General features: G+C 44.4%; 1 protein-coding gene across 17 annotated transcripts in view; it reads right to left on the bottom strand.

Moving 5' to 3' along the window:
* Positions 1-22,263, bottom strand: part of TMPRSS5 (transmembrane serine protease 5) — a 92,385-nt gene extending 70,122 nt beyond the window's left edge. For 13 of the 17 annotated variants that reach the window (XM_019811294.3, XM_045038307.1, XM_045038311.1 and 10 more), the window contains exon 1: positions 22,067-22,263. In XM_019811294.3, the coding sequence (XP_019666853.2) occupies positions 22,067-22,129 (63 nt within the window). In that variant the 5' untranslated portion in view covers positions 22,130-22,263. Of the gene's footprint in view, positions 1-1,578; positions 3,480-22,066 lie in introns of those variants that run through there. The other 4 variants (XM_045038314.1, XM_045038313.1, XM_023239108.2 and 1 more) reach the window with 3 other exon arrangements.
* Between the last annotated feature and the right edge of the window lie 343 nt (positions 22,264-22,606).

A 22,606-nucleotide genomic window follows, 5' to 3' on the forward strand; every position in this document is an offset into this window, starting at 1 on the left:
CCTCCAGGCCTTCTCCGCTCCCCTGGATCCCCTAACCTCACCCACCTTATTCTTACAAGGCCAGTAAGCATCAGAGCGGGTATTCAAACCCAGACTGGGCTGACTCTGAAACCCACACTCCTCACCACCCACTCCCCTTGCCTCCCACAGCTATCAAGGGCATCCACTGAGTCTCTCCACATCCCTCCTCAGGCCTCCAGACCCCAGCCTTCTTCTTCCCCTCCTCTGTCAGAGTAGGAAGTGCCCCTGCACAATGCACCATATTTAGCCCAAGTGGATAGGCCGCAATGGGGGACACTGTAGGGAATTCAAAATAAACCAACATGGAACACTCCCCAGCTGCCCCCAAAGAATCTGCAGTGGAGTCCTGACAACAGGTCATGTAAAAAAAGCAGAACATGTTAAGTTGCAGAAGGGAAATTCAGTTTCACCACCACTGGCATTCAGAAGCAGAGCTTACTTCTCACCGGGGAGATCAAAAAAGGCTTCCCAGAAAAGGCAGCCTGAGACAGGCCCTCGGAGACGCACGGGGCCTACATGGACATATACGGGCATTGGGTGTTCTAGGCGACCGAAGAGGCAAAAGCATGGGGGTGGAAAAGCACACAGCAGAGTAAGTTATATGTTTGCCTGAAGTTCATGTGCCGTGAAGAAGAGTAATGGAAAATAAGATCTTGGGGGAAATACTGGAACAGCAGTTCAAAGCTAGGTCTGCAGCCTAACACCTCTCCAAACTTCAGTTTTCTCATGTGTAAAATAAGAGTGATCACCATTACTACCCAACAAGTAATCTCCCTCCTCTAGTTCTTGTCTCCGTTCATTCTCCGTGTCAGAGCAATCCTAAAATTCAAACATGAGCAAGTTAATCTCATCTTTAAAGGACCCAATGAGAGGCGTCTGAGTGGCTCTGTTGGCTGAACGTCCGACTCTTGATTTCAGCTCAGGTCATGATTCCAGGTCATGGGATCGAGCCCTGCTCAATCATGGGCTCCTCCCTGAGTGTGGGGCTGCTTAAGATTCTCTCTCTCTCCCTCTGCCCCTCTCCCCCCACCCTCTAAAATAATAATAATAATAATAATAATAATAATAATAATAATGTACCAAATGAATCTCTGTAGTCTGATAAATCCAAAGTCCTAAGACATGGTTCACAAAATCCCCTGTGATCTCACCCTTCCTCACCTCTCCATCCCCAGCTGCCAGCATGACTCCCTCCTCAGTGGAATTCAGGATCATACTAACACACATGCCAGTCCTCCAGGCCTTCACGTGCTCTCACACCACAGAGACTTTGCACTTGCTGTCCTTTCTCCCATGTAGCTGACTCCTAGGACCCTTTAAGACATAGCTAGACATCACTCTTCTAAGAAGTTTCCTTCAACCCATAAGGCACTTGTTTTGGCCCTATATTGTGCTCATTTACCTCTCTCTCTCTCTCTCTCTCTCTCTGCCTTTCCTCACTGGTCTAGGCATCCCTAGATGCCCCGTGGGGGAGACAGAGAGAGAGAGAGAGAGAGAGAGAGAGAGAGAGAGAGAGAGACCAGGTCAGGGATAGCACAGATGTAGGTACAGCCTTACCATTTGGGTCAGTGGCACCAATGTAAAGCCTCAGGGTCTGCTAGTCAGGGTTCTGCTCCTGTTCTCGGGTCAGCATTGATTAAATAGCCCAGCCAGCTTGGTTGGAGGGTGAGGTTTCCCTAGTTCACATAGGGCCCCTCCCTTTATCCTCCCCCCACTACACACACACACACACACACGCACACGCACACGTGCGCGCACGCGCGTGCCAAAGAGACAATAAATCTGCTCAGAAACCATGAATAGACCCCTTGTTGCAGGGAAAGGGGCCAAGGGCTGGGCTGGGCTGGGCAGCCTCAGGCCCTCCCATCTGCTAACTAGAAGCTTAGAAACAGAGAAAAAGGTTATAGGGAGGAGGGGAGGCCAGCTACTGTTGCTTAGCAACCAGGTCCCTTGTGCCAAACAGTGTGCCCCATGCATGCTAGCACATTCCCCCTTCCTGCTGACAGGGCTGTATTGGAAAGACTGATATTAGCATTTGTTGAAATGTTTCTGAGCCCTCTGGATTACATCTCATCTCTGTGTGGGTTGGCTTTCCCAGCAGTGTGGGGCTGTCACCATGTTGGAATCGGGATGATAATGAGGAATCTTAGTCGTTTCTCTCCTCAGGGCTACACCTGTTGCCCCAATGCTGAGGAAATGGGGCCTCTCCCCCCAGCTGCCCTGGGGACCAGTTACTACAGGAGCCCCCAGTGCTATCTTGCTTCAAAGCACAAAGCAGCCCGGCTGAGCTGAGCATGCCTGGGAACCACAGCTCTTCAGAGAGGCAGAACAGGTCCCAAGGAAGAAAAAAGACTTGTGTGGCTTCCCCTGTTCCAAATGCTTCCCACGGACCCCTCAGATAGAACAGTTAGGAATACGGGCTTTCACCTAACCCCAGATCTGCCACTTCCCTTACTGTCTCACCTGTAAAATAAGGAAATAGTACCCACCTCATGGGATTGATGTTGGAAATGAAGGAGATACTGAATGTAAAGCTCCTAGCCTGATATCTAGCATAGAATCTACTCAGTAACTATTAGCTGCTATCACTATTATGATTATCACCGTTGAACCTCATCCACACAGCCTTTATTTTTGCTATTTTCCTCTTACATTCAGTGTGTCAACTCTGAGCTTATGGTAATCACACACAGCGCCCCACACTTCTAATACAATGAAGACACAGAGGTCAGCTATGAATCACAGAAGGAGGAGGAAAGAACTGGTGGCAGGAGCTGAGAATTCCCTGGCTAGGCTCTGAGATCCCCTAAAACAAATACCCCTCTGCCTACATAGATGAATAGTTACTGTGTCTGGAATTAGTTTGGGCATGGAGAACGAATATGTCACAAACTAGGAAACTGCAGGCTGAGGGAAGACACAGGAACAGGTATAAATAATTGTATTTGTGAAAAGTGAAATAACAGGGGCATCAACATAGATGTATAGGAAGATAAAGAAATAACCGAGTCCTTTGCCCAGAGGACACAGAAAAGGCTTTATAATAGAGGAGACATTTGAGCTGTGTTTTAAGAAATGAGAAGGCAATCACAGAGAAGGGCATTTCAAATATGTTACAGGTGATGTCAGTGAAAATGCCAGAGTAAAGCCCTCTGAAAATTCTCTTCTTCACAAAAGCAAGGAGAAAACTGACAAAAAATTATCAGAATCAACTTCCTCAAAAGTCTGGAAATTAACCAAGGGCTTAATATGGAAAGTGTTTATTCAAGAAAAAGGACACAATCTTGGTTAAGAACAGTGAGCCTTTATGGCATTTTAATGTTTATTTACTTTTGAGACAGAGATAGAAAGACAGAGAGAGACAGAGTGTGAGCAGGGGAGGGGCAGGGAGAGATGGAGACACAGAATCCAACGCAGGCTCCAGGCTCTGAGTTGTCAGCACAGAGCCCGACGTGGCATTCGAACCCACAAAACGTGAGATCATGACCTGAGCCAAAGTCGGACGCTTAACCGACTGAGCCGCCCAGGTGCCCTGCTTTATGGCATTTTAATTTGCTCTAATTCCGTCACCCTCTCTCCAGCGCTGAAGTAGCCTTAGGAACCAACATCCCATGATCACAGGGAAAATCAGCAGCTTGGTAGTCAGAGGTAGAAGAGGGTTGGAGCTCCTTCAAAAAGCCTCATTTCCAGAGAGCAGTCATTATTTGAACTGTCTGGAAGATCCCTTTTGCAAGAAAATCTTACTTTGACTGGACTCTGAGCTTGCCCAAGATGAAGAGCTTTTTCCCTAAGGATGTCTGTTGAAAACAATCAAAGACAATGGTGGGCCTTTATGGCTGCCTGAGGCAATGGAAAACAGTTGGGGCAAACAATAAACTAATCAAAAACCTTAAAATAAAAAGCTGGGGAATAAGGTGTCCATAAGGGGATTTTGAAATATTCCAGAGAATCTAGAAAGCATGCATATGCATAGGAATGTGCACATACCCAGGGCTGTGTACTTATTTAGGAAAGACTTCAGGAAGGTCCTAAGCTCTCATCTCTGGCTAACCTTGAGGCTCTAAAAAAGTAGGAAGTGAAGGCTAAGGCAGAGTTGTAAACTTCCTGGCTGATTGTTGAAGGCCTGCCCCAACATGCCCCTAGAGCCTCTGCAAAGACTGACAGACTTATTGGTTCTAGGCATCTAAAGCAAATCTCTGTCCAATCTTTAGCTGACCACTAAGCTGACTGAGCAGAGACTTCAGTGGCCACACATGACAAAGATTACATAGACATTACAGAATTTGTTCAGAAAAGTCACTAAACAAACAACATCAACAATAAACACCAGGGAAGAGGGAGAATCTGATTTCCAGAGTTGATGTATTATATCATTTAAAATCCAGTTTCCAACAACAAATGGTGAGGCATGCACACACACACACACACACACACACACACACACACACAAGAAAGTATGGCCCATATTCAGGGGGTAGGGAAGCAATCAATAAAGGGGTTCTGGTTCAAGATGATGATATACAAAAAGCTCCTGAACTCACTTCTTTCCACAGACACAGCAAACCTACAGCTACACATAGAGCAATGGAGCTCGCTTCCAAGTTCCTTCCATGGAAGGCCTGAGCATCTTGTTCACCTTACAACTCATGTAAGTTATAATACGGTGACTGTAGTTTATAACACTGCAACGTATGATTAGATTTTGCTAAGAGTATATAACTTAAATGTTCTCACCAAAAAGTAAGTAAACAAATACGTCTACAAGTAAGTAAACAAATATGTCTAAAACAGGTGATAGATGTGTTAATAAACTCGACGAGAGGAACCCTTTCACAATGCACATAGACATCAACATCATTAAGATGCACACTTTAATTTTACAATCACAAGTTTGTCAATCATAAGCCTCCATAAAACTGAAAAAAAAAAGCGTGGGTTTTAGATTACACTGAGACCGGCCTCTTCCTGGCCATCCTTCTCTGCTCTGCTACCTAAGAAGGCTCCCTTCTCTTTCTCTCTGCTACTCCTTCCATCCCAGATGAGCTATTCTGAGGGCCCTGGCTGTTTCCCTGGTTTGCACAGAATACCACCACCAGGGTAAGGCAGCAGGAGCCTACGGTGCAAAGTGTAAGGAGGTAGTAGTCACTAGCAAGTGGAGTGTTAGTACCTGACTACTCTAAGAGTGATGCCTCCTTAAATTTTGTGCCATAGGGTGTGCCATCTGAAAACCAGCTCAAGCGTGACCCCTCTGCACGAAGGCCCTGGGATCTCTATTTTCACCATGGTGATTCGAATACAGCCTCATCCTAGTTCTGACCCTGCTCCTCTACTTTCTTCCCCCTGACAACTCCCTGACTCCCAGGACCATGTCTATGGATAAGCCTCAACTCATGAACCTTGAAATTTTGCTTTCTCTCCTCCTTCAGTCACTATTCTCAAAAATATCGGCTGTCCTTCAGAGGGGCCCTGGCACTTTCAGACAGAGAAAAAATACCTAAGTTCAAGTTATACAGAATTCTCGGACTTACAAACTTTGCTGAAAGAATCTACCATTGAATCTGCCATTACTGCTACAGGAAACTGGAGGTGGCCCAAGCCCAGGTCTCCTGACGTCTGGCCCAGGGTTTCCCCCCACTCCTACCACATACATGCCCCACACGTCATGTCTTCACAGAACATGTGGGCTCAGCGAGAAGAAGGTCCCCCTGTGGACCACAGCTCTGGCCAGCGCCTATGGAGTTCTATCCTGCTCCTGATGTCCCCTTCCTGTCAACCGGTGGGTGACAGCTTCAGCTCTTGTTTGTGGATTTAAGCCTGCCCGTGATCTTCTGTTCCCGACTGCCTGCCCTACCGATTTCAGACTTGCTGAGATGGCCCCCATAATCACTCTCTCTTTCTTTCCCAGAGGAAGAAAGTCTGGCGCTCCCAGTGTAGGTCATGAGAGCACACGTGGGGGGAAATGCAGGATCAAGATTTCGAGAGGCTCTGTACGTCCCCTTCAGTGTCATCTCATGCCCTTCTGTGGCTTCATCTGTACCAGGAATGCCTCTCTCGCTCTCATCCAGCCTCTATCTGGTCATCATCCATCTGTATCTACAATATCCCCAGGTCCCCTCAAACAACTCCCACCCCCTCCCAGTTCAGTTTGGCTCATTCCACTGGGGTTAGTTCAAGCCATCGGACCCTCTAATGCCATCCCACAGTCTAACGAGGCCCAACGGCATACCTCCTTCCACCCAACCCTCTGCAGGGTAATTTTCTCAATGAAGAAATTAATGATACCTAAATCTAATAAAAGAAAGCTTTAGTGAGTGAAAATTGGGAAAATGCGAGATCCAGTTAACTTATTCTAGACCATTACTGCGTATTAATAGGCAGCCAAGAAACCCTGACTGTTGCCATTTTGCTTGCATTGAATACAAAGAAATGGATAAAAGTGTATTTAGAAGGAAAAGAATAGCTATGTGATCTCATATAGTAATCGGTTGTTTATTCACTAGCACACTGCTTTCTGAGTACTCTCTTACATCTTGTTACTCTGACCAAAATCTAAAGTAAGGGATGCCTGGGGCACCTGGGTGACTCAGTCTGTTAAACGTCTGATTCTTGATTTTGGCTCAGATCATGATCTCACAGTTTGTGAGTTCGAGCCCCACATTGGGTTCTGCACTGACAGCACAGAGTCTGCTTGGGATTTTCTGTCTCTCTCTCTCTCTCTCTCTCTCTGCTGCTCTCTCTTTCTCTCTCAAAATAAATAAATAAAGTTAAAAGAAAAAGACCTAAGTTAAGTGTCCCTCCACCTCCTCCAACAGCCTCCACATTGGATAGCCCCCTCTTGTAGTTCATGCATCACATGCATATGGGACATGGCTGAGGGCTAATTGGTGGTAAGCCCTCAAGACCAGGGACACTGTCTCTTCATCTTCATCTTTTCAGTTGCACACAGTGACTGGCATGTGGCAAGTGCTCAGTAAAGTCTGTTGACGCAATCAATCAACATGTGCACTTGCCAGTCTGTTTTATTTCCTCTCTTCTACCATCCTGTCCAGTCAGGGACGTTTCACCCCCCTGCCTTAGTTCAGACTCCTATCATCTCTTGCTTTCTAAACAATCTCCCTGCCTTTCTTCTCAGCCCCACATAGCACATCCTCCACATGGCTATCAGGATTCCTCCTCTTTTTGGCCTCATGTTTCATTGCATCCTCCCCCTCCATACACATACCCCGTAAACTATATTCCAACTATAGTCAAATTTCTAGAATATTCCTCAAGTGGATGCCATTTCCACTCTTCACTTAGGCTGTGCTCTCAGGCTAGAATGTCCTTCCCTCATGTTTTCATAATTAGAAAGCTTCTGATGCTTCAAGATATGGCTCAGCTGTCAACCCATTGCAAAACTTCTCACTGCATCCCCTAAATCCAAAATTACTGGCTTCTTTTTATACAGGCTCACCCTGGAGGCATTGCTAGTTCAGTCCTAGGCCACAGCAATAAAGTAAATATTACAATAAAGTGAGTCAGATGAATCTTTTGGTTTCCTAGGGCATATAAAAGTTATGTTCACACTATACTGTAGTCTAGTAAGTGTGCAATGATAGCATTATATCTAAAGAGGCAATACACATGCCTTAATTTTAAAATACTGTATTGCGCAGGGCGCCTGGGTGGCTCAGTCGGCTAAGCCTCTGACTTCAGCTCAGGTCATGATCTCACTGCTCATGGGTTTGAGCCCCACTTTAGGCTTTGTGCTGACGGCTCGGACCCTGGAGCCTACTTCAGATTCTATGTCTCCCTCTCTTTCTGCCCCTCCCCCCCCATTCATGCTCGGTCTCTCCCTCTCTCTCTCTCCCTCTCAAATAAATAAACATTTAAAAAATACTGTATTGCTAAAATATGCTAACAATCAACTGAGATTTCAGCAAGCTGCAATCACTGATCACAGGTCCCCCTAACAAATACAATCATAATGAAGAAGTTAGAAATATTGCCAAGAATTACCAAAATGTGACATTACAAACATGAAGTGAACAAATGTTGTTGGAAAAATGGTGTCACAGACTTGCTTGATGCAAGGTTACCACAAATCTTTAATTTGTAAACAAAACAAAACAAAACAAAAAACACAGTCTGCAAATCACAATAAAGCGAAGTGCAATAAAACAAGGTATGTCTGTCTGCATAGAGTTACTCCTAGCACTTTGCCCAGTAAGCAGCACATCATAGTCCCCAAATTAGAAAAAAAAAAAAAATTAGCTTCATTCTGTCCTGCCCTGCACTCCTGTTGCATCAGCCACTAAGGCAGCCATAAAAAGTGGGAAGGACAAAAAAAAAACCAAAAAACAAAAACAACTCTCTTGTCCCCACGCAGGAGCATGCATTCCCAAGAGGATAGGGAAACAAGGCCTCCCTTGTTCAAATATTCAGACAAAAACTTACCCAAGTTGTATTCTAGGAAATGATTTCTAAGCCTACAAGGAAGGAACTATCCATGGTTTCTGGAGGACTTCTCAAGCTCAGGGATAAAATATGAAGTTTATCATTTACATACCATAAATAAAAATACCACCCCAAATTGTTCATTTTGTTAAGCAATTACGTTTTCCTTTTTTAACTTTGTTTAAAAGCCGTTTACTTTGGTGGCGCCTAGGTGGCTCATTCGGGTAAGCGTCCAACTTTGGCTCAGACCACGATCCTGTAGTTCACCTGTTCGAGCCCCTCGTCGGGCTCTGTGCTGACAGCTCGGAACCTGGAGCCTGCATCGGACTCTGTGTCTCCCTCTCTCTCTACCCCTCCCCTGCTTGCGCTCTGTCTTAAAAAAAAAAAAAAAAAAAAAAAAAAAAAAAGGTCAACTTTGGGAGTCATTCAAATTTCTGTCTAAAGACAAGTTTGTGGAATACTCAGTCAAACATGGACTACGAGGAGATTTCCCCACATGGTGAATCAGTAGTGTCACTATTGGACACAAAGGGCATTTTTCACCTGCTTTAATTAAGACAAAAAGGAGTAGCAAAAGATATCAATCATGTGGTTGATTAAAAATAACTTCCCAAACATCTGCTCTAGTTCAGCAATAGCCACCTGACATTTTAAATCAGTATCTAACAACTGACATGACTGTAAAACCTTTGTGACTCAGAGAAAATAAGTCACTCTCTCCATGTGCAACCTTCTCGGATACCCACTTTGTCACCCACTGGTCTTTCCTTTCTTCTCCAAGACTTGCTCTTATCAGTCACCCAAAGCCCATTCATGCCTGCCAGTATATGGTGCAGGGTCGGGCACTGCACAAGGTGCTCTGCTTTCTGGGAACTCAGTCCAGCTCAGACACACACACATGCAGAACACAGAGACCACACCATGACCCTGGTAATATGGCGGATGGTAAAATCAACATAAGCAAAGTGAGAGTTTTGTTTTCACATCAGCTTGTGTAGGGGCAGCGTCTTTGATGTTTATTCTGTCTTCACGACCATCCCAGAAGGTGAGCAACACAGGAATTTCTATCTCTGGTAAGTGACCAGGCATAGAGAGCAGAGGAGCTAGCTGTTTTGCCCAAGTTCACACGGCTAGGCCAAGTGACAGGAGCAAGGAGAAAATCATGTCTTCTGATTTTACATCAGCGCTCTCTGCCCACCCCCACCCCTCCAGGGCTGCCCCCTGCAGATCTGGGAAGACCAGTGAGAGACTGCCAAGGTCAGTGGTCCCTGGAGCGAGAGGCAAGCCGAAGACTGGGGTTGAGGTGGGGAAGACAGGGAGAGGTTTGAGGAACCATGCCAGCTCGGACAGGTGGGGTGGAAGCAGCTGACAAAACCAGCATCAGCCCGTGAAGTTTCCGCGGCGGCGATTTTCGGAAACCCTCCAAATTATGGGAGAACTGACTTGGTATGTGGCAAGATGAGGAAGGAGGGGCACAAAACCACAAGGGTCTTTCCTTTTATTCTGGTTCCCATTCAGTTTTAAAAGATATACCCAGGCTAGAAAAATGCTAATGCCACTTCAGCTCCCCTCTCTTTTCCTGCCGGAACAGAAGCAAAGTTCCGAGGGCCCTGGGGCCGCATCAGGGATGCCCGGAATCAACAATGAGCTCTGCCAGTCTTGTCTCTGTCCTCTGCCAGTCTGTGAACCAGGGTTACAAAGCAGCTGTCACAGTAACTTGACTAATTAAATTAGAGCCCACTGAATGCTTTATTGACCTGAGACTCACTCCAGTGAGCAGGCCCACTTCAAAGGTGACTATGTTCATGGCTGTTAGTTAACAGATCAAATAAAATAGACAAAGACAATGATGGGCAATAGGAAAAGTCCTGTTCCTGTAAACAAAGCGTCTAAAGCACAGCTGCTAGAGTGTGTGACCTGCTATGGGGAGAGTTGTGTGTTCCCTCTACCTAGATACATATGTTGAAGCCTTAACTCAGAACGTGACCGTATTTATGGGGGTGCCCTGGGTGGCTCAGTCGGTTAAGTGTCTGACTCTTGGTTTCGGTTCAGGTCGTGGTCTCACGTTTCATGAGTTCAATCCCCGCATTGGGCTCTGTGCCAACGGTGCAGAGCCTACTTGGGATTCTCTCTCTCTCCCTCTCTCTCTGTACCATCCTACCTTGTTCTCTCTGTCTCTCTTGAAATGAATAAACTTTTTAAAAAAATTTTAAATAAAATAAAATAAAATAAAAAATAAAATAAAATAAAATAAAATAAAATAAAATAAAATAAAATAAAATAAAAGTGACTGTATTTAGAGACAGGGTCTTCATGGAGGTATTCAAGTTCAAAGAAGGTCATTAGGATGGGCCCTAATCCAATATGACTGGTGTCCTTGAAAATAGGGGAAATCTGGACAGAGACGCAGAGAGAAAAGATGATACAAAGAGACAAAGAGAAGACGGCCGTCTACAAGCCAAGGAGACAGGACTGGAACAGACCTGATCTTGGACTTCCAGCCTCCAAAACTGAGACAATTACATCTGTGCTGTTGAAGCCCCCCAGTTTGAGGTACTCTGTTTTAGCAGCTCTGGCCAACTAATACCTCTGGACACATATGAGACGCAGGAAGACCCCTGGGGGAAAGGACTTTTCATGAGAACAGTAAAAACAGCACCAGCGCTGGACTCAAAAGAAACCTGGGTTGGGACCCTGACTTTGTATTACCCACTGTGTGTATCTAGGCAAGACAGTTGACCTGTCCGTGCCTTGACTCCTCGTCTGCAAAAGGGACACATATCTTCTTCAAAGGAGCGGTTTTAGGAGTAAATGTGGAAACACACTCTTTGGCTTATCCAGGTCCAGGCTGCACAGATCCAGCCCCTCAACAAGTAGGCAGAGGCGCCAGTGGAACTTCTGACCACCCAGCAAATACTGACGGTGATGATCACAAGGCGCTTTTGTAAAGTAACTGCAAAGTGCACGTTCACCTGATTATTACCACACCGTCTGTGGGATTCTGTGAACATTATGATGAATGTTTCCCTTCACTCGGTTCCTTCTGCCCCACTGAATTTATTGCACACTTGCTCTTTGTCTCTCCAACCGGGGACTTCAGCTCTCTGCTTAAAAGTCCCCTCCTTGGGGCGCCTGGGTGGCTCAGTCGGTTAAGCGTCCGACTTCGGCTCAGGTCATGATCTTGCGGTCTGTGGGTTTGAGCCCCGCGTCGGGCTCTGTGCTGACAGCTCAGAGCCTGGAGCCTGTTTCAGATTCTGTGTCTCCCTCTCTCTCTGACCCTCCCCTGTTCATGCTGTCTCTCTCTCTGTCTCAAAAATAAATAAATGTTAAAAAAAAAAAAATTAAAAAAAAAAAAAAAAAAGTCCCCTTCTGCATTTCTGCTGGCAGCCTTGGAACAGAAGGGGAGTATATTCAGCCCCCAAGGCCTCCCTCTCTCTCATCGCCTCCCTCTCATGCTCACTCCTGGAGACAGCCATATAGACTTTGGGGGGAAAAAAAAAAGCTTCTTACTTAAATCATCCCAACTCCACCCAAAAATAATCATCATAACAAAACCAAATGGAAAACCACTTCCAGTAGCATTTCATATAATAAAGCCCTATCTGTACAGAATTATTGGCAAATTGGCTGTTTTGGTTAATTGCCTCTGCTATTTAAAAGCCACCCCATGAAGAATTAGATGTCAATCATGTATGCTAAACTCCAAGCGCATTGGGATGGTTTGATCCTCACCAGTTTGAAAGTCTTACAGAATTTGGCAGGGTTTCAGGGACTCTGTCAGGGCTATAGTTGGTGCTGAAGACTCTTGATAAGAAGAACTGAAGATAATTTGTGTCTCTAGGTTATATAAATTGTAAACATGTTTTAAACATATACATAAATACAAATATCCACACAGAGCCAAGGGAAGAAGTTCCCCTGGGTCCCCAGATCAATTCCTTCCCATGTTAGAGGCCTCACAGGTTACTTACAAGGACACTCCAGTGGGTGTCTGGGTGGCTCAGTTGGTTAAGCATCCTGACTTTGGCTCAGGTCATGATCTCTGTTTGTGGGAGCAAACCCCATGTTGGACTCTGCTACAGCTTGGAGCCTAGAACCTTCTTTGGATTCTGTGTCTCCCTCTCTCTGCCCCTCTTTCGTTTGTTCCTTCTCTCTCTCTCAAAAATAAATAAAATAAAAACTTTAAAGAAAAAAAATGACACTCCAACTCACACAGCAAAAGTGACTCCCCACCCCCCCCCACCCCTGCTACTCTCTTTAGGTGGCTTACAATGTCACACATCGTGTGGGGCTGACTTCAAACCACTCCGTGAATATTCAGGCTTACTCTGCCCAGCTCCATATCAAGAAAAGCATTAGACACCATTCCTGCCCTCAAAGGAGTTCCAGTTTAGTTGGGGAACTGCCTACAAAATTAAATCCTAAATTAGGTGCATTGAGTTCGAAGCACTGAACACTGGAATTAACAGGTCTGTGATCACTATTCGGGGCCAGGTCCTGTGCTGTGTACTTAGCATAGATTAAGTCACTTCATCTTTTTCGCAAGCCCGTGAGCTCAGTCACACGATTGTCCCCACTTTACAAATTCTGAGTCAGAGAAAATACATAATTCGTGCAGGGTCACAGAGCTGAGAAAGTGCAGCCTTGGGTCCCTGTGACCCCGCAGCCTGTGCTAGCCCTCCATCCTCCAACCAGGCCCCTTCCACCCTTCCTTCCTCCCAAGGACAGCCGGCCCAGCTGGCCACCGAGAAGATCTTCCAAAGGACCAGAATGGAGTCCTTTTCAGTCTTTCTTCCCTGCCCTTTTTGTCCCCATAGCTCCTGCAAGATAAGATGAAACCAAAAACCAGAAATCTCAGCCTGGAGGCTTTCTCAGGAGCCCCTTTCTTTTGCTCTAAAGCAAAGTCCAAGGCAAAACAGACTTGAATACAAATTTTCAAAGGTGTTTACTTGTCTTCGCTTCGTGTTAGAATAGCATTGCTTTCCTAATGAGACTGTGGCTTTGCCTTTATGAAAAGAAAGCTGTCATATAGGTTTGCTTCTCCTCTAACTGAACTATTCTTTCCTTCTTACTGTTTTGCTGGCAGAAATTGGTAAGAGACAAACAACAGCCAAAAGTTAAGATTCTGTGGAGTTCTCAGGGACCCCAAGTTAAATTATCATAGGTTGATAAAGTGAATGTTAAGCAACAAGGCACGTGAGGTAAAGGGAAGCAGAAAAAGAATAAGTAACATTGCCGCCCCCCAGCCAGATGGAAGAGGTGGCTGATATTTTTCTAAAATGAACAAGAAGTTGACACCGGGCGGTAGGGGATTTCAACTCTCCCGTAAGACTCCCAGAAGCCCCACTCTGCTAAAACCCAGAATGCCCAGTGTTGTTTTTTTTTGTTTGTTTTTTTTTTTTTTTTTAACTATTAGCCTTGCTAATAATTGCTTTTCAGAAAGTCAAAGAGGCAAACAGGCACCTTTATCCAAAACGTCAGATAGAGGACAATTGCAAATTTTACAACAAGCAAGGAAGAAACGATGTGGTCTAGGCATGGGCCCTGGCTTTAGGGAAGCGTATTTCAGAGATCACAGACAGTTGCCAGAAATGATCTCATGCCCAAAGACTTTAAAAGAAAGACATCACACTATGGATGAAAGGGGAGGGGGAGGGAGTTCAAAAGTGAAAATCTGACAATATAATAAAATATGATGATATCACACACACACACACACACACACACACACACACACACAAGCAGCAGTTTGGCTGCAAATGGAAACCAGCAATGAGTTCTACAAAACAACAACAAACAGTCCCTTCATAAGCAAAAGTATCAAAATGGCCTGGACACAGAAAAACAGCTTCAGAAAGATCAAAGCCCAGAATGTGCTGAAGTTTATAAGAAACATTATTTCAAGGAGCTTGCAGGGGTGGGGTGGGGGGGTGGGGGGGGGAGGGAGTATAGTCTGTGAAAGGAAAGAATCGAAAGAGCTCAGCTCCACTGGGAGCTGATGGTGTGATGTTGAAAACCAAGAGAACACTGAACTATTCCAACACTGTTATGCTTCCATATTCCCTATCAAGGAGAATGATCTTCGGCCTGGAAAGGATAGAACAGATATCGTTGAAAGGAAAATGAAGCCAAAGATAGGTGAGAAGATAGAAAAAGCAAAGCTGGGTTTCCAATGAGCTCGTAATTTCAGACTCGGATGAATTCTACCCCACAGGACTTAAAAATGAAAGTGCACATGTAATCCCAAACCCATGCTATTATTTGTGAGCAACAGCAAGGGCCCCAACTTTGAAAAAGGAGGCAAAAGATCTACTGCTACTTTGGACCAATGCCATCGAAGTTAATTTTACAAAAGATCCCAGGACACCTTACTAAATAGATAGTTGATGAGCAAGAAGTCCTAATTTTTTCATTTTAAGTAATAATAATGCAGATACAGATGTGGCAAACTATTTAGGCTTTACATTTAGGAACACAGCTTGGTGCTGAAATGAAATTAAATTTATAACAAAGTTAATCTGACATACTTAATGTCATGCATCATTTTTACCATCTTCCATGTTAATCAAGCATAAATGGAGCCCTTCGTGCAAACGAAAACAATTACTATTCTTTTAAAGTCAGAGAATGGGAATGGGAGACAGAAACCTGGCAGTGGCCACTCTACACCCCACACTCCACCAGGCAGACCTTAGGGAAGACGGTTGCCCTGCCTTAAACCAAACCAGTTGCAGACTCCAGCCAATACCCCGTCCTTGGACCTAATAGCTGGAGCTAGTCACCATGTCTGTGAAGACAATCTCTGTGGAAAAAACCCAGGAAAATCTGGTTCTAAGAGGGTTCTAAAATCTGGTTCATCAGAGGATATCGTCTCTGATGAAACAATCAACAAGTGGAAGGTCTTTGCTGGGCACCCTTAGAACCCAGAAACTACAGGATTGGGTTAGCTGGAGCAAGCGGCCAGGGCAGAGAGGAGGCTCAAAAGGGAAGTGATGGCATGAGTCAGCCGTCAGGCGCAGTTAGGTGTTTATCTCACAGCCAGTGTTCAGGGAACAGGAGGAGCCTGAGTGGAGAAGTAAAGTTGGGGAAGCAGGGAGGGTGGCAGGCAGGTGGGGGATCTGCCTGCCGGCAGAGGAGAGGGGGAATGAGGAGAGGCGAAGGATGCAAACAAGAAAAAGCTTCAAAGGAAACAAGAGTCAGACTTTACATAGAAATGAGCCCTGGGTTTGAAATGAGAGGCTGCCTGGCATTTGCTTCCACATTCAGTGTGTTTGTGGGAGCAGGGAGGACGGAGGGGTACAGATGATCAGAGCTGTTGCGTTGCCTGGGTGATCATAATTGTTGAAGATGGGTGATGGGTACCTAGGGGTGTAATATTTTCCATACTTTTATAATATGTTCCCCCCCTATCTTTTTTTTTGGAAGCTACTAAAACTTTTCCATTTGCTAAGTTTAAAAGGGGGAGGGGAACCACCCAAATCCTTATAATAATGGCCAACACAATCTTACCTTCTCCTGTTACCTTGCTAACCTCCCCGCCTCCTACTCTCTCCCCCCTCTCTGCTATTCCTTGAGTTCACCAGGCACACTTCTCCCACCTTAGGGCTCTGCAAGGGCTGCTCTCTCTGCTTAGAACTACCTGCATCTTGTAGCCACACAGCTTATTTACCGTCCCAAGGAGACGTACTCTGACCACTCTATTTGGAATGGCAGCTCACTCCCCTTTTCCCCCTTCTCTGGATCTCCAGTGGAGTTCACATTTTTCACTCTACATGTATTCTTTACACAGCACTTAAAATCTTCAGACATATTGCCTAATTTACTTTGTTTCTTACCCGTCTTTGTCACTAGAATTTAAATCGCCAGAGGGACAGGGCATTTTTGTTTGGTGGGGGGAGGTTGTTCAGTGACTAGGGCGATGCTTGACACTCAATAAATGTATGCGTTTTAGAACTGCACAGAGGGCTGAGACCAGGGAGGGGGCAGGTGTCTCTCTCTGGTCTTGGTACCAGTCCCCCATGGTGCTCTTCCCCACCAAACAAGAAATCTAGGGCACCTAATTTCTGAGGAGGCGTGAAGAACTCATACATAGCTCATCAGGTTTATTGCCCTCCTCCCAACCTCCAGGCAGATGTTTCATAACTTGGTTTCTAAGGCTATTCCCGGGTTGTATCACGTGCCATCGCAAAATCCTTAACCAAACTCCTCATGACAAAGTGAGGAATTCGGTCTAAACCGTATGATCATTGAACAACTCAAAATTGGGGCTTTGTAGCTTTCAGGAGATTTTAGGCTATTAGCACGATGAGTATTTTTAGGAGGAAGTCATCACAAAACAAATGTTCAAAAATCAAGTCTATGATTAGGAAGAATGTGGGCACCAACACCCAATTTTAAAGAAAGAGTGCTTTGATAATCTCCAATAGCTTTATCCACTTCCTGCATGTAGAACTATCTCCCTTTACAACGCAGTTACTCCTATACACAGCTTCACACATCCATGGCACAAAGTAGCTGTGAAGCTGGGGCAAACATCTTTGGGCTGGTTTTCTTATGACAAAACTATGGTGTGTGTGTGTGTGTGTGTGTGTGTGTGTGTGTGTGTGTGTGTACACGTCATAACTTTCAGTGGACAAAATCTTGGGAAATCAAATAAGCAACAGAATGAAACCCCAAAAAAGGCTGGGAATCATGGCCTTAAGTGACAGTGTAAGTATCCACCAGCATGGGAAGTCAATTATCCACATCTTCGTTAACAATGGTATTGATCAAATACCATTTGATCTATTCACAAGTGATCGCTTGGCGACATTTTGCAGCTTACAGGACAGATGCTGTTCACAGTCTGGATGACCTTCATGGGCTAACCCAGGTCAGGATACAAGCACAGGGCAAAATTTCCACAGACCAGACCTAGCTGCCTTGTGATGCTCGCAGGCATGAGGTGAGAGTGCCATCTGGAGGATCTCCCTTTTAAAGAGAAACCCGTGTGCAAAACTGACATGGAACAAGTCCCCAACAATTCAGGATCCATGTGGGGACAGAAGCCACTATCAAGTGGATTCAAGCTGTCTGCAGTCTTGCCTTTTTAACAAAAACTTTCCTTTTTCCTAAAAGCCTGGGGACCCTTTTATGAGCTTCATTCTTAGGAGTCATTTGTATAGTTCTGATTGTTATGTGGGAAGAGGTTCCTTCTGGGTGGCCCATGGAGCCCATTAAACGAGTCCTCAAGTTCCCTTCCTCCCATCACCTGCGTGCTCTCTCCAAAAGAAGGTTCTACTCACTTCCAGCTCAGGTTCCCAATCAGAACAGGTACCTTCAAGGTCCCTGCAAGAGCTGCCAGACAACCCCAGCTCCCACGCGCCTGATCAAACGGCTCAGCGCTCACCAAAATGGACATGAACTTCATCATCCACCAACCCCAGCCCTGGCCAGGGAGGAAGATGGACTGTGCCTGCTCTGTGTGCCACAGTCTTCAAACTATTCATGAGGGGACACAGTCCTGACACCGTCTACACAGCCTCAGGAGAACTATAATGCAATTTTCTGTGTTATTGAGGAGAGGGAAAGAGTGAGAAGTGCTTTTCAGTTACAAGAGATCCCACCCCCAAATTGCAGTACCTGTCAAGCGACCGTAATAGCTTCTACGAACAAAAGAAATCTGCTATTCTGTGTAATAGTCCTGGGATGCATTTATTTCAGTTCTGTCCTTAGTTCCCCATTCTCTCGACTGCGGAGAAAAAAGACTGCTCCCTGAAATTGTACGAAGTTTCCAAAGCAGGTATTTTTTTTACCTGGGAAAATGGCTCCCTCCTCTCTCAGGAGAGACAACTCCTTTGTTCTCAAAAAACTAACATGGGTTCAGGCCATTCTTTTTTCTGTGAGCTCTCATAGTAGGACCTGCTCAGCATAGACAAACAGCTTATCACTAACCAGCCGATTTCTCTTATTAAGAACAGAAACAGGCTTCTTTCTTATTCATTATCCTGTGACTCTTCTAGTAGGTAAAAGAAACACTACGCAACCAGAATGACGAGGAGCTGCACCAGAAGTGAGGGGGTGAAGGCAGAACACTTGGAAGACAGGAGGAAAAAATAATTGTTTTTGTGTGCCAGGAATCAAGGGCTTAAGGCCTCAGGAACCATGCCCAATGGACTGAAAACTTCTTCCAGGCAGCATCTGCTTCAGCAGCACCTAAAAATCACACATTTGCCCTCTTTTCATGAGAGGAAACAGTATTTCAGTATGAAGATATATCAAGGACTGCAGAGGCCGAGGAAAACTTTGATAGGATACCTCCGTCCAATGGCTGAAAAGAGTTAGAAACAGATGAAGCCGAACTGAAGAATTACCTATGTCCAGCAAATAACGGGCTGGGCTCCAGAGCCCAGAGTTAGATCTCAGGGCATATATACGTGCCAAAGGAACATTATCAATTGAAAACCTCTGTCATTTGGTAGGGTACAGAAACAGTGGAGCTTAAGAAGGTGGGGAAAAAAAAAATCCAACCAAGAAAATAGAATTTAGTTGAAATAGCAGAAAGGGTCAAAAACTTATACTGAAAGGAAGTCCTAGGATTTCTAGGCCTTCCAAGAAAGAAGCAAGAAGATGATACATCAGGGAGTCCTCTGTGAGGATCATAATTGTCAATAAAAAGAATGGTGTGGAAGACAAGAAAACTTGTTGGTGTCTTTTGTCAAAGCTCACCATGTTATTAAAGACACTCATCCTGAACTCTGAAAAGCATTATTTATTGGAAAGAACTATTAAAGGAAGTCTCCTTAATTCCTCCGAGGACAAACACAGTTCCCGTCTCCCAAAACATACGTACCATTTGCTCACGAGTTCTTTACCCTGACTCATGGAATCCCCTGGATTCCCTGATCCAAGACCAGGCCTTACATTCACAACAGACACAGTCCCCAGAAGGCCCAGAAGCAACATGGATTAGTGCTACCCTACAGCGTCTTATCAAAGGAGGATGGCTAGGAAGCCAACAAGTTGAGGTGCTTCACTTGACAGCTTATCTTAACATCCAGTTCTTCAACAAAGCCTCATACAAGCCAGGAGGTAAGGCGTTCTTAGGTGAAATCAGACTTCCACGATATACTTGGTTCACCAAAACTAACAGATGATTCCAAGAAGTCTTTACAGGAGTCATTATGCCAAGAGAGGAATCCAAATAGTCAAAACATGGCTTTCTTGGGAAGATACAGCTATTTAATCTTAGCAAGGGCAGCTGCTCTTCTTTCTGTGTTCTGGAACAAGGCACGGATTAAAGCTTTTACTTCAGTGGAAGAGAATGCAGCTGCCAGGGGCCCCTTTCCATCTGCCCACCTGCAAAATAAAAGATAAAATTCTATTTCCTGTTATGTCTCTGGATAAGCAAGATTTTAAAACTGCTTACTGGATCCCAAATGCTAGTTGGTTTTAAATGGAAGTAAAACAAATGCTGGCATCCTTCCCCTTCTTTCTGGATCCTCCACTCAATCTCTTTAACTCCTGCTTCTTGGCTACATTTTGCTATCAGCACAGTCAGATCAAGAGACCAAGTTAGGAAGGTAAGACTCTTCCTCCTTATTCTATACTAAGTCCTGTTTGAACTTGAGAATTATGGCCACATCCTCACATGGTTACATGGAGTCTGGGGATCTGTGACTATTTTAAAAAATGAGCCACAGGCAACAAATTTTAACCAACAAAGGAGTGGTGTAAAAAATACACAGTGAACTCCCATGAGTCAATAATGAAATCACAAACAACCTCACAGAATAAAGGGCAAATGTGAACAGGTCATTTGCTACAACAAAAGAAAAACAAATGATCCATAAAAAGATGCTCAACATCATTAGAATTTAGGGAAATGTAAGTTACAGTAACAACGAACTACCATTTCACACTAACTACAGTAGCAAAAATTCTGAAGTCTGACAATACCAAATACTGGAGAAACCATGAAGCGGCAGGACTCAATAATGAAATATCTGTAAAACAGAACACGCTACAGCTCTGAAGACAAACATGCACGCAGCCCTGTACACAGTCATGAGTCAACTTCAAAAAAACCCAATATTGACCGAAAGAAGCAACTTACAGACGCTTCCGTTTACAGAAAGTTCAAACACGAGCAAGCCTAAACTTTATACTGTTCAGAGACACATGCAAAAGTGGCAAAACTATGAAGGAAAGCAAAGGAAATAAGGAAGGAACACAAAATTCGAGACAGTGGCTGCCTGCGGGGACAAACATTTGGAGAGGGGAAACACAGGAGTCTTCGCAGGATCGGTAATATTTTTCTTATATTAGGTAACAGGTACACGAACATTTTACTTGTTTCCTTTTAAGTGTAAACACGTTACATACTGTATTACTTTGTATGTTTGTTTTATGATTTTAAAGCATTTAAACTACACCATCGGAGGTAGATTCTTCAGTAAAAAATGTTCCCAATTAACTACTATCCTCATGTTTACTGAAACCTCTAGGAGAAAAATTCTTCCTAGGCAGAAAAAAAAGAAGATACACCAGTATTGTGACTGTTCTCAACACAAAGAATTATTATTAGGCTGCGGCAGCAGAGAAACTTTCTTATCTGCTGCCCTCTGGAGTCTTACCTAAAGACATCTTATTACCCACTAAGGACTTATAAATAACAAATACATTAAATCTTGTAATAATGAGGTTGGAAGTATTTTGATGTGACTTTTTTCAGGCGGAAATGTCACTTTCTTTGTTTTAGAATGAACAATATATGCTGAGAAAAACTCAGACACATCTGGGGTGACTGGTCTAATACAATGGGGCACCTGTAATACACTAAAGAACCAGGCTAAAACAGGCAGACAAGTAGCTATAAGGATAGGGAGAGACCTTGAGGCCTATTCAGGGATCACCTATGCAAGGTATGCATACTGTGATTATTAATATCTACCAAGACAATAATAAAAGCATCCATGAATGTGTAACTAACCTGTGTCTATCCTTTTTTGTGCAGCATCAATGACCTCTGCATACTAAGTATGATACAATAAAGCATATAGTTACCCCACACAGCAATGTTAACTAATTGTGTTCGGTGTCAGGGGGTGGGAAAAACATCATCTGCTACATTTAAGATAAGATGAATCCTCTCTATGTGTATGATGCTTAATCTCTAAAACCACTGTACTCCCTGCAGAAAAACTGCTGGTCCATCAAACAGTGGTTGATGTGGAATATTCCATACAAATAAAAGTCAATTTCTGTTAGCGAATCAAAGCCAATCGTAAAATGCATCCACTGTGGGTTAAAACAGGCAACACTTCCCATCCAGGTGTCAGAAGGTTGTACTTCTTACAAATGAAAGACCATCTGTACAGCATGCCAAACAACATGTTGAAGACTAAAATAGTATGAAACAAGAAGTCTTTATGTTATCAAACAGGAGAAAGTGGTAATGGGGAGCCACACGATTAGAGATCATGGCAAGGCTCCAACTACTGTTACTCAACATGAAACTCTTTCCTGAGCAACTGGTTAAGAAACAGAGAAAAGCACTGCTCTCAGTGGCACTCGCACTCTGTAGCTACCTTTGGAGAGACACATGCCTCTGTAAAAGGGTAATACCTACCGATCCCCAATTTCTTGCAGGCTGGCTTGCAACATCATCATCAATTCCTTGAATGGCATCCATTTTGGCACATAGACTGGAACCTCTTCTTGGTATTTCTTGTTCTTGCTTTCTTCAGAGAGAGGTGCAAACACTTGGGGTCCCTCGTCCACCACCGTTTTGCATAAGGAATACAATCTATCACCATCTTCAGTAGAGATGTCCTAGTTTTGCACAGAGGGAACACAAAATAGAATTGGGCCACCTTAGTGGTAAGGAAAGGGCAAATCTTTAGTGCATGCTGTTTAAGCGGTCAGCGGCAGCAAGTTGTTTTCCAAGCAATTTAGCACACCTTATTAGACATGAGATTTCATCAGCTCTGACAATACTCCTGAAGCTAGAATGACACAAAGTACGTTTCAACACATTGTCAATAATCTAGTGTGCCCGCATGAAAGAGCCCATTTATCCAGAAGAATGTTGTACCGCTTGCTGAAAAGCAGGGGATATTTTTATAAACAAGGATTCAGTCAATCAATGCTTTGGAGACATCAGCTGGCA

The sequence above is a fragment of the Felis catus genome, chromosome D1 (genome assembly GCF_018350175.1).
Source record: "Felis catus isolate Fca126 chromosome D1, F.catus_Fca126_mat1.0, whole genome shotgun sequence".
Lineage (NCBI taxonomy): Eukaryota > Metazoa > Chordata > Mammalia > Carnivora > Felidae > Felis > Felis catus.